Source organism: Exophiala bonariae, assembly GCF_035927105.1.
Source record: "Exophiala bonariae strain CCFEE 5792 chromosome Unknown scaffold_5, whole genome shotgun sequence".
In the NCBI taxonomy this organism is placed as follows: Eukaryota; Fungi; Ascomycota; class Eurotiomycetes; order Chaetothyriales; family Herpotrichiellaceae; genus Exophiala; species Exophiala bonariae.
Window position 1 is genome coordinate 1,033,431 of NW_027042480.1, and position 12,051 is coordinate 1,045,481.

General features: G+C 48.6%; 3 protein-coding genes across 3 annotated transcripts; 1 reads left to right on the forward strand and 2 right to left on the reverse strand.

Annotated features, from left to right (window-relative positions):
- Nucleotides 1–1,586: 1,586 nt before the first annotated feature.
- Nucleotides 1,587–2,990, forward strand: LTR84_011139 (uncharacterized protein; the record flags this gene model as incomplete). Its single annotated transcript, XM_064854672.1, has 1 exon — nt 1,587–2,990. The coding sequence occupies one exon, from the start codon at nt 1,587–1,589 to the stop codon at nt 2,988–2,990; it is 1,404 nt and encodes a 467-aa protein (XP_064709398.1).
- Nucleotides 2,991–3,786: 796 nt separating this feature from the next.
- Nucleotides 3,787–5,016, reverse strand: LTR84_011140 (uncharacterized protein; the record flags this gene model as incomplete). The annotated part of the gene is made up of 1 exon (XM_064854673.1): nt 3,787–5,016. The coding sequence occupies one exon, from the start codon at nt 5,014–5,016 to the stop codon at nt 3,787–3,789; it is 1,230 nt and encodes a 409-aa protein (XP_064709399.1).
- A 1,600-nt stretch (nt 5,017–6,616) lies between these two features.
- On the reverse strand, nt 6,617–11,273 carry LTR84_011141 (uncharacterized protein; the record flags this gene model as incomplete). The annotated part of the gene is made up of 3 exons (XM_064854674.1): nt 6,617–7,112; nt 7,171–7,541; nt 7,587–11,273. The coding sequence occupies 3 exons, from the start codon at nt 11,271–11,273 to the stop codon at nt 6,617–6,619; spliced, it is 4,554 nt and encodes a 1,517-aa protein (XP_064709400.1).
- Nucleotides 11,274–12,051: the final 778 nt, after the last annotated feature.

Below are 12,051 nucleotides of genomic sequence, written 5' to 3' on the forward strand. Positions count from 1 at the left end.
CTTCCGCAACTCTCAGCGCACCCGCACAGGCTGATCTTCCTCTGTCAGGCATCATAATCGAATGGTCTAACAGAACTCTTTGATGCCTGTTCCCTGCTCCCTGTTCCCAATTACCTTGGACGAAGCTACGCACCAGACCGGAAAGTACTCAGCCAATAGTCACAGAAAATGGGTAAAACTCAACAGGATTCTCCAAATTCGCGAAACTCTGCTACGCAAGAGGTGGACAAGGAAGAACCTCGAACAAGGAAAGCAAACCTTGCTAGCAGCATAGCCTGATATGCCTCCTCGATGTGAATAGGCATTAATGTGAAATCAGCTGGAGTGACTTCCTGAGTGACATGGGCTCTATCGGGACTATAGCCGAAAAGCTCTACCACTAGGTGGCTAAAACATTCCATGCCGATAAGAGTCTCAGCTTTGATGATTTTCTATACCTGTGTGAAGATCGGCTATAGAATAACGAATTCTGCCATTGTATACATTCGTACTGGTTGAAAAGCTATAGCCTAAAAACGAGAGGCCCTTCTATCCATACCCAACTCGTCTAGAACTAGTTAAGATCGATTATTTATGGATTTCCGTGTTGAGAAGTAAAGAAAGCCAATCTCGTACCATGCATCGCCTGGGGATGGCAACAACGCCATGCAAAACCCCACGAACTCCTGTTAGCAAGCTAGATACTTGGGGGCCCTACAAGGGGCAACAATGGCGTTTCGGTTGATATCTTGATAGTTAGATTGTGTTGGACCACTAACTAGGTGGCCTAACCTTTTGTTCTACCCACGAGTACCTAGGTACTGTTCCCATGATTTCGATTAATCAGTTTTCCATCCTTCCACGTCCGTCAAACATGTGAGTCCACTCGCATCTACAATATTCCACTCTGGCTATTATCTTGAATTTCCGTTGGACGCCTGATTTTTCTACACCGAATCGACGGAATAGCGACGACACCCGAGGCGTAAGGCAACTCCTTCGGGATGCAACCGACGTATATCTCTTAATTGACCTTGAGAAAGCTTGGGGGCTGCGCAGCCGCAAGGTTTAGTTGGCTGGCCCGACCTGGGAGCCAGCGTTTTCTTCTTTTCTTTAACCACTTAATCCCCTTCCAAATATTAGATACTTGATGCTATGGCTTCACATTGGATAGGCAATTTAAGTGTCATTGAAACACCAAATGCCATCAACTAGCCTGCGAACAATACTCATGGAGAGCATTCTAGGCCCTCACGTAGTATTTTTAACAGAACTTATCCATGCCCACCAATAGCAGCGTTCGAGATCCATGCCGCAATCAACACCCCCTAGCGTTTCACAGAGTTACACTGTTGACCACTCAGCCCCCTAGGGTATGTTCAGCAAGGCGAAACACTACAAGGCTTAGATCTGAACCGCGTCTACCCAGCAGGGATAGCGCTGTGCGGGTCTGAAGCTAGGGGCGAATACAAGAAAGCTTGTGTTGATCTTGTTCTCGCATCTCCTCTTCTACACCAGCGACTGCGAAAGACATAACTTACCATTCATCCCAAGGACATCCATAAAGCTACCCTCTACTCGCACTGACTCTCTACTAAACTCGTCCTATGGAGCATAAACACAACGAAGAATACACCAGCGTTCCACAAGATGTAGTTGTCCAAGTGGACAAGGCGAGTGACACGACAACGAATAGTCCACGACTACTTTCCTGCCCTCCACCAGTCCCAGATGTCTTCCAATGGAAGTTCCTGCTGTCCTGGCGCTTCCTAAACCCTTTCGCATGGTTTGTGCTCTTTTGCGTCGGCGGTCCTCTAATGGTCTATTTACTTAACTACAACATCGTAAACTCCGGCTATGTCGACTATTTCAACTATGGCATTAACGTCTCCGGATCAGCTCCGGTTGCTTGTGACGTCCAGAAGACCTGGAGCTCCTGGGTCACCATTTTCCAGATCAATATTCGCACCGGCTACATCAGCTTTACCACCGCCAAAATCTGCGACGTAGCATTCGATCTGGTCGTTGGTCGTATGGGACAAGCTATTTTGACATGGATGTCTTACCGTGTCTATGCCGATGTCTTCATTTACCTCGCTGAACGACAAGCGGTGCCCTATAAAATATTCTTCGCCACCACAACAAGACCCACCAGTCTCTCATCCGTCGGTTCTTACATCAAAGCCATCTTCTCGAAGAAAGGGATCCAGATTGCCCTGCTCTGGACCTTGGTAACGGTATCCTATTGCCTGGTCTACCCTACGTTGATTTCAGCGTCGACATCGCTCGTCGGTGCCACTGTGTCCGCGGTCAGCCTTCCCTCCGGCGGCACCGCAACAGTTGTAGACTATGCCAACAGCGCCGCGTACAGGTTGACAAACTCGAACCTCACGGACAAGCCAGACCCGTGGTTTGTCTATACCCGAGACGTCAACAAAATACCACCAAAGGCCGACAACATCATGTACATCAACGGCAAAGACTGGGGAGGCTCCGGCAGTGATGAGAAATTTGAAGTCAACAGAACCATGTACATCATCAGCAACACCACCACAATCGACGCCGGCTTCCACTATGGTGGGGACTTCTTCCAGATTGATCCCGCCAGGAATAAAGGCGGGGACTCTCTATGGCACAATCAAACCATATGTATGCCCGATTCCAACCATTACCAGTGGGGCGCGTCGTACGAATTGCTGGTCATCATTGTGATCTGCCAGATTCTCTGGTCCACGGCAATGTTGGTGGTATGGACATATGCATGCGGGAACAGTGCCACGCTTTTGAGTGGAAGGAAAATGGGCCTGTTTACAGCCATGTTGCTGCTATCTGAGCCGCTCAGAAAGGAGCTGGACGATGAGAGTGACGCTGCGCGCAAGCTTCCAACGAAGGGTAAGCTACACAGCGAGAAAAATCTCAGGGGAATTGCGAACACTATGGACCCCGTTATGTACGAGAATTCAATCTTGAAGCGAGTCGGGAGGAAAGGCAGGCAGGATGATAAACGATGACGGGCGAATGTATTTCTTCATCACAACGAGCTAGAGCCCCGTGACAGCTTGATCGGACGAGCAATCTAGAGGCCGTTGGTACCGACGTGTGCTGGTAGGAAAGAGACTCCGCGAGAAAACTATCTCACCACTACCCACCTAGGTAGGTCGCAACAAGTAAATAGTGGGTTACAATTAGAGTCCAAGACATACGGGTTCGAAGATCAAAGGTGATCCGAGAAGAACGTAAACTAGTGGGCAATAGTATGAAGGTTCGTTTAGACGGTATCGATGCCGTTAAGTCTCATTTTCTCATGTCTGTCTTGTATCCCATTGACCACGAAATGGTCATATGTGATATTTCGATATAGATCAGTCGGCCTCCTTAAGCAACAGTAAATCGTGTCCAATAGTCAATATACCTAGTTCCTAGACATCGAGATTCGATGTCATGGCAGATGTGACTAGATGACCCGGACTCCAATGCATCCAGGGTGGCAACTGAGACAAAAAGAATTCACGTCATGAAGAGAACAGAGGGTTACCCGGAAAAGGATATTAATGATAGATATCGGGAGATCGCTAATTTCCATTATCTGTACTAAGATTATAAAAAGCAAAATAAACATGACGCTGATGTTGATGTTGATGCAGAACCCAAACCAAAATAACGATGGGTAAAAGAACGACCCGCAGAAACCCAAATCTAGCAGCTATTAACAATCAAAATGTCCGACTTTTCTCCTCATTCATATTTCCCGTCGTCTAGGACCTGCATGTCGTCCATGCAAGACCTCCTCTTCTGGCAGTGATGAGTTTACAAGACTTCAATCAGAGCGGGTCCGAAGACGGTGGCGTTGGTGACGGCGACGACATCAGCGAAGCTGTTGCCCTTGGCAAGAACGGCGATGGTGAGGCCGAACAGGAGGTTCTCCTCGAAGGGGAAGTTGGCGGTGAAGTGGATCTTGCCATTGTCGTGGCTGGCGTATTGGATTGATTGGACGATGGGAACGTTTTGCTGGTTGATGTAGACGAGGCTCAAGTCTTGTGGGCCTGAAGCGTAGTGGCTCCAGTCGCCTTCGGCGGAGATGGAGAACGAGAGAGTGGTATCCTTGTCGGTGTTGATCTTGTCGGCTGGAGTGTCGAGGGACAGGACGCCGAATGGCTTACCGAGGCCGGCAAAGACGCTGAGATCGGGGCAGGAGCCTGGGACGATAACGTTCTGGAGCAGTGCGTTGAAGGCCAATTCCCGTGTGCTGGCGGTAAGGAAAGCGTTGGCAGATGGGATCTTGTGTTGGAGATTGCGGTAGAAACCGTTCTGCTCGCCTTCTTGTCCGATGACGGCGCCGACGCCACGGATCAAGCCGTTGTCACCGTTCAGGCCGAAGTGGGTCTGGACATCTGGCAACGTACCAAGGACGACATCGGTGAACGTCTGAGCAAATGCGATGGCGGATTTGAAGTCAGTGGCTGGGGAGATGTACTTGCAAGGCTGGATCGGAGTATCGAATTTGGCCAAGGCGCCGTTGGCATTGAGAAGGTGTAGCTCTTCTTGGGCCTGAACAGCGGTAATAGCATCGATCACGATTTGTCGCTCATGTGAATCCTCGAATGTGAAGCCATCAACATTGTTTGTAATGTTCTGGAGCAGTTCGCTGAAGAAGAACACCTCAAAGAGCTCGTTGAATGCGATGAAGCGCAGCGAAAGGATATCATCCGCAGCAGGCGCCGCTGGTGGTGGAGGGCCGTTGGGGAGGGTGCCATGAGCAGCTTCATTGATATCGTCAAGCTGCTTGGAAGGGTTGGCGATATTGGGGAACCCATTGGACAAAGGTAGTTGGTCATTTGTGAGCGTGGGAGCCGGCGCATCGGTCTGATAAGTGCTGGATACTGAGTATGAGCCAGAGTGACCGCCATCACTACCACCCCATGAGCCACCTGAAGCACTGGCAGAGTATGAGGGTGAACCCCTGTCCATGGGGGCAGCCGAGACGAGAGAGGCGAGGGCCAATGAGCCAAAGACAGGTGCTAGTTTGTTGTACATCATGTTGATGAGATTAGTATCGGGTTTGTGCGATAAAGAATGTGTCTTTAACGAAAAAGGAAACAAGGAAAATTCAGCGAAGAAGCTGAAAAATTATTAGACTTGTGAAAGAAAGTGTTGTTGAGTTCTGGATGTTGAAATGAAAGTATAGCATTGAAGGGGATCGAGAGCGACATATATACCTAGATGATCATGGTCACGCATTGTCTTCGTACCCCGTAAGGCGTGAAGCCTTGCAAATGCTCGTATTTCCAAGCCTGGGACTAATCACAGGAATTGGCTGACGTGGTGGCAGTGATCGGCAAGGCGTGGCGGACTTTTCTTCACCGACAACGCTGTCCCCGCCAGAGTCTATCTTGGTCGTGCTTATGCTGCGCATTGATTTTGTCGGCCACGGAGAGAGCCAGCAAATGAACCACCACAGTGTGTACGAGGTGGACGGCTGACTGGGTCGCCGAAGCCATTCAGCTCATAATATGTGGAGTCGACTTGGTCGGTACATGGAAGATTTTGGCTTTGAGGCCGATGACAAGCAGAAAGACGCGGTCTGCACACTGGCGATGTAGAGGAAGAAACGACTAAACACGTTCATGCTGCTGCCTTGGAGTACAGGTACCTTGAGAGGCTAGCTCTTGCCTCACCAGTTGAGAGTATATTTTAGGGATAGTGCTGACGGGCTCCTCATCTCCAAAGATTTTGCAAGGATGGACCGTACTGACAGCCATGGAGCCAAGCATCGCTTGAAATAGCCCGTACGCTTAGCCCGGCTTCTGCATTGTAAATTGCTCGGGCTGAAAAGCTTCGCAGGGCTTATTGCCTTGCCTTCAATGCTTATTTTTGTCATCTCCGGGGTTGTTCCCACTACATCCGCCCTCAATGACCATATTCAGCACAATGGCGGGCTTAGACGACTCCTGAAATGGTTGTTCGACGCTGAAAGTATGATGACGCCTTCTGTTCCGGCAATTGATCAACCGAGAGGGCCCTCGTCCAGCATCGTGATTTTAGCCTTAATGTCAAACATAGCACTATAAAATTCTGGACTCTCAAGTCTTTGCGGGATTCAAGCGTACTTCTCTCCAGAATACACTACTCATGCATCGGAAGACATGTCATTGGCTTCTAGGCACGTCAAAGACCATACTTATTCACGGAAGTCCGTGAGTGTGGAGCCTCATCCAACTCAATCCAGCTGCAGACTAATTACGGATTTCAGCCGGGCCTTGAGGTTTGCGTCATCCTAAAGGTCCGAGTTGGTGGTCTCACAACATAGATCATTTTCGATTGTGCTGACTTTGAGATTAGTTTGGAGAAAGAAGCAGAAACCGTCCGGTGAGAGCTAATTCCAGCTTGTTTTAATACTGCTAAATTGTCCTCACTGGTAGAAATCCTTCATAATCACGCGGAGATGACATCGGAAGCTCTAGAAAACCGTATATTGATATCAATACCATGTAGACCAAACGGCCTTCGGTGGAAGACAAAGACAAAGCCAACTAATTGATGAAGGTTTTCTCAACAGTGTACAACAAAGATAATTCGGTCCTCCTTGCAGACCGGAATACCGAGACCCATTACCTTGTATGGTACAGCAGACTTTTATTTACCGAACAGTGTTGCGCAAGATATTCCAGATCAAAGACAACCCAAACTCGAATTTGTCAGACTCGGGCTTGCTAGTCGACACTTCCTCGCGCTTTTCCTTCTTGGCTTTCTTGGGGAAGAGATTCTTGATCGAGAACCTCTTGACGCGGAAAGCGTAGTAGAGAGCAAGCCCAGCCGCGATGTTGAAGCCGATGTAGGCAAACATAATGCCTAGATTACGATACTGTTGCGATGGATAAATCCACGAAGCAGCCAGGATCTGATCGGCGTTTCTTGCTGGACAATATTCGCAGGAAGCAGTAGCACTCGGGTTCAGCAGTGTGCCCATGGCTCCTCCCTTTAGGTATCTTTCAAGATATGTTCCACAGTTTTGGCCTTGAGGAGGGTCAAAGACCGCAACTTCATTCTCGGAGCACACGATAGCTCGATCTGCAAGGCCTGTTCCAGCCCAACCACCTATGAGATACGTGAACGGTGAGATTCTATACATAAATCTGATTCGAGGTTAGCTAAAGAAATGGTGTGGACAAATAACCGAGAGATGTTACTTACATCCAAAAACCTGGTAGAGCGGACGGTGGTTGAAGAACACCATTAAATTGCAACGTTAGAGTAAACATGATTGTTGAGATACTACCGGCGGTTTCAGTGCTCGGTAGGGTAAAGATGAGCATCTGGGCGAAAGTGGCCGCAAACAAGAAGAATTGAAGAGTGAAGGCAAACATCATCCCAATCTCGCTGCCCGTTTGATGCATACCAAAGACTGGGAAGTACCAGGCAGCCCAGACAATGACAGATATCAGGATCTGGAAAGGTATCTCGACAATTACGTTTGCCAACAGGAACACAAACCAGCTATACATTTTCGAAGGGGCCTCGCGGACCTCAAAAAGCGAACGCTGTGGGAGGAAGTTTGACATTATCTATATCGGTTAGTTGCAGATAACATTGAAAGGTGATTAACTGACCTGATTTGTGGTGGTGGAGAAGGTAGCATTCAGCATGAAGATCGAAAACACCGTGTTTTGAAGTCCAGTGAGAGAGGAATTCTGTAGGAAGAAGCTGAACCCGATAAACAAAGCAGAAAAGGCCCCAGCTTGAATCTTCGCGAAGATATAATCGGGTTTTCGAGAGTAATTTTGAAACAATCTCTTCAAGACAAACTTGAACTGTGAGGTAAAGGGGGCGGCGAACTCCAAGGCGTCGTCTGGGTCCGACTGGGCAGTAGAATGATCATTCGCAAGACTGGACAGATCTTGCTTCATGACTCGATAATGATCGCTGGAAGGCCAGGCGCCAGCCCAATCATAGGAAGCATTCCCAATTACGCTCAGAACATACTCTGCAGGATTTTCCTGTTCGTCACACGCACGAGCACCGCCTGCCTCGAAGTAGCTGGTCAGGGTGTGGCAATCTTGCCCAAGTGGTCCAAAGTATGTCGTTCTACCCCCTTTCCCAAGGAGAAGGATGGAATCAAATTGCTGAAATAGTATAGCCGAGGGTTGATGGATTGTGGCCAATATAGCTTGTCCATTGGCAGCAAGCTTTCGAAGGAGGGTCACGATGGTCCACGAACTTTGAGAGTCGAGTCCGGACGTGGGTTCGTCGAGGAAGAGGATCTTTGGTTTAGCAGTTAACTCGATACCAATGGTAAGGAGTTTTCTCTGCTCGATGTTCAAACCCTCACCAGGTTGACCAATAATAGCTTCACTGAAGCACTCCATATTAAGCATCTCAATGACTTTCTCAACGTACGCAAATTTCTCTTGAGTGGATATTGACGCAGGTTGTCGGAGAAGGGCTGAGAACCTCAAAGCCTCACGGACCGTACTGGTTGCCAAGTGTAGATCCTGTTGTTGGACATAACCAGTCTTCCTTTGGAATGATGACTTCAGTGGTAAACCATCTACATGGATGGTTCCGGACAGTTTGCCAACCGTATTCTGTCTCTGGGCAAGAGTATCAAGCAACGTAGTTTTACCAGCACCCGATACGCCCATGAGACACGTCATTGTTCCTGGCTTGACCCAACCTGAGACATTGTTGAGAAGACGACGTTCCGTGCCACGGATATCAATATCGAGAGTCATATCTTCCCAAGTGAGGAGACTGCCATGAATATCACGGCGTGCTTGTTTCTGATTGCTCGAGGGTGACTGCTGTCCCTCAATAACACTTGTTGTAAGCTCAAGCTTATCCTGGACGGTCACCTCGGCGGCAATGAAATCCTTCGATCGTTGTGATGCGCTGGACTCAACATCATGCCCGCTCTTCCAGACAGATTCCGCCGCCTTCCTGTTGCGGAAGATAAGTCGTTGGGGGCTCGCCGTCACTGTTGATTTGGATTCAACGATCCACAGGTGAAGTGCAAGAAACGCCACCATGTAAGCAATTATAATCCCCAGATTCCGCCAGATATCTGAATAACTGTAGCCATATCCCGTTTGCACCCACGAATCACCGGATACTTCAACTTGATCTGGCATAGCTCCAATGACTGCACAGGCAAAATTGGAAACTCCATTCGAGTAAGGTGGAATGATGTTTTGTGGCGCACAAGGATATTGCCTTCCATGGACTTCATTGACCAATAATGCAGAGAAAACATAGCTGACAGGGTTGATATAGTTGATCCATCGGAACCATGGGTGCATGTAGGTTGTCTGTAGAGTGAACCCAGTGTAGATGACCATGATGAGCACTCCAAGCCCAGCAACTGCATAGGCGAGTGCTAGTTGCCGGGCGGCAGATCCAATGGTTCGGAATATAGCCGACATCATCAGCATACATAAAAAGCTGAATAGTAAGAAGACAAAAAACGGACCGGCTTCCGGACGCAGTCCGGCCAAGAAGTAGAAGACTAGATTGAACAAGGTCGAAATGACGAATTTTGGTGGAATATCGACCAGGAATGCTGCGTACGCATCGGCAAATGGGTGGTAAAACGCATACTCTTTCTGGCGTCGGACCACATTTCGCTTCCCAAAAAGAGATCCAATCTCAGTCACTGCCATGAGAGCGTTGAGCAGGGTTGCCAAGAAAATGACTGATCCTCGCGAGGAAAGACTTGCGGTGGTAGATGGAGGTCCATAATATATGCTACCGATAATCAAGCCAAGGATGACTCTTCCAATCGCCAGGACCACAGTTGATTTACGATCGTTCCAAAGAAGCTGCGAAGATCGCTTCATGCAGAGCTTGATTTGCATCGGAACCGACAAAAGATATGGCGAAGACTTTCGTGCGTGCTTCGCTTGCATTTGACGATGAACCTCTCGAACTTCGCTCAGTGGATTTCGAGTTGTGTATGTTTCCTTGTCTGCTGAAAGCTCAGCGATACAGGCATTATACTCGTCAGAGTTGAGCCAATACCGCTCAAAGTCAAGAGCTGTCCTCGGTACTCTGTTCTCAAAACCTTCTCTTGCTATTCGTTCCGACGGATTTGTAACAGATGTCAAGAAGTCCGGCGTGGTTTGTCGTGGAGGGCACTGCCAGCCCATTGAATGGAAGAACGAGGATGCCGCGCTGATTGGCCCGAAGTAAATCTGGCGACCTTCGTAAAGAACGAGGACTTTGTCAAACAAGTCATATATACTCTGACTTGCCTGATAGATAGCCATTGCCTGTGTGACTCCCATCACATCGGCAAGTGTTCTCAAGGAACGGGCGAATTCAAGGGCAGTCGCGGCATCAAGCCCCCTCGTCGCATTATCCCACGTCGCAATTGACGATCGAGCAAGGGCCATTTCAGCGATACTCACACGTTTTCGTTCTCCACCGCTAACCCCACGAATCGTGTCATTACCGACCTTTGTGTTATCGACATGAGAGAGTCCGAATATCCTCATCATTACGTCTGCCATATGATTCGCTTGTACTTCTCGAGTCACTCCCTGTATACGAGTGCGAGAAGTGGCAGCTGATGCAGCGAAATGGAGAGTCTCTCCAACTGTAAGATGTGGCAAATGTTCATCATCCTCCTGGTTATAGACCGCCCTTCCTGGAAAAGACTTGGCGAAGACTTCTTGATCTATTCCGTCGTACGTGATAATGGACTCTGGAGATTTTGTCAGGCCCTGAAGATGGCCAGTGATGGACTTTAAGAACGTTGTGCAACCGCTTCCCGGACGACCAAGTACCAGGAGCATCTCACCCCTTTTTACAGCACCATTTAAGTTGTTCAGAATTTTTGTGGGTTCTGCATTTTTCTTCTGAAAAAGATTGGGAAGATTTGCGAGCATTTTGAATGGAGATGCGATAGTCTTCTGAAGCTCAACTCCTGAGGCAGTTCCAGAAACGGTGAGTGATGTGAAGGCGACACCCACACTTGTACGTTTGAAGCCATCTTCTCGAAGTAGCTGTAGAAATGTTGTTGACCAGAACCTGAAGTCGAAGGCTTCGCTCCGAGGATCAAGACGAGGATCGATATCGGAAAGAGTTTCAGGGGCAAAGCCAAGGTCGCGGGAGAAATTTGTGGCTACTCTCGTTAGATCTGTATCCTGGACACCAGGATTGTTATGTCGATGGTTCTTCCTAGTCTTTTGACTCTTCGCTTGTTGTGCTATTCCATCCCGCAATTGATCGTGGATGGTTGCCTCCACAATCTCGCGATAGTCTTCTTCTGTGCTTGACCTCCGACTAGGATTGATAGACATGGTTAGTAGGAGGTTTGTCGCATGCCAGAAATCCACCTGGGCAAGCTTCTTCAACTTCCGTCTGGAGATCAGGGATGGATACTAGCCGGAACAAAAGGCACAATGAGCAAGAGGAGAACTAGGGTTGTACTTGAATGGTAGTGATGAGTGGTCAAAGCAAACCTGTGTTTTGACAGAGCCGAGTGCACGGTCGAAACAGCCATGATTAATGGGGTTCGGATGCCACTTGATATAGGAGCTGTGCGGTGCATGCATGTTGACTAGTAGATGCTAGACTCGTGCGTCAGGATTCAGGAAAAGTCAACATGTGAATTGGGTGCATGGTTAGCCAATGTCTATCATTAGAATAACACCTAAGCAATATTGTACAAGGCCCATGCGAAAAGTCTAATGATCAGAACTCGGTTGGCCGCGATGAGATACGAAGTACTATGGAAGTATTCGGTAGGGTGACACGACTGGTACATCCCATACACGAGTTCAAGCCACATGGTCGCAAGGACTTCTGAATTGGTAGAAGTTAAGCGGAAACAGGCAAGTCGACGAAGGTTTCAGCCTTTTCAGCTTAGGCGATAAAACGGCTAGGAGGTTGCCGAACCGTCGTTATTGATGTGGTGGGCGGGGATGGCAGTGCACGCCAAGAAACAGGGTTCAGCTTCGAATCATGCCCCAATTCCGGACTGTGAAGCATACGGACGAGCTGGACGAATTGGACGAACTGGACGAATTGGACGAACTGGACGAATTGGACGAACTGGACGAATTGGACGAACTGGCA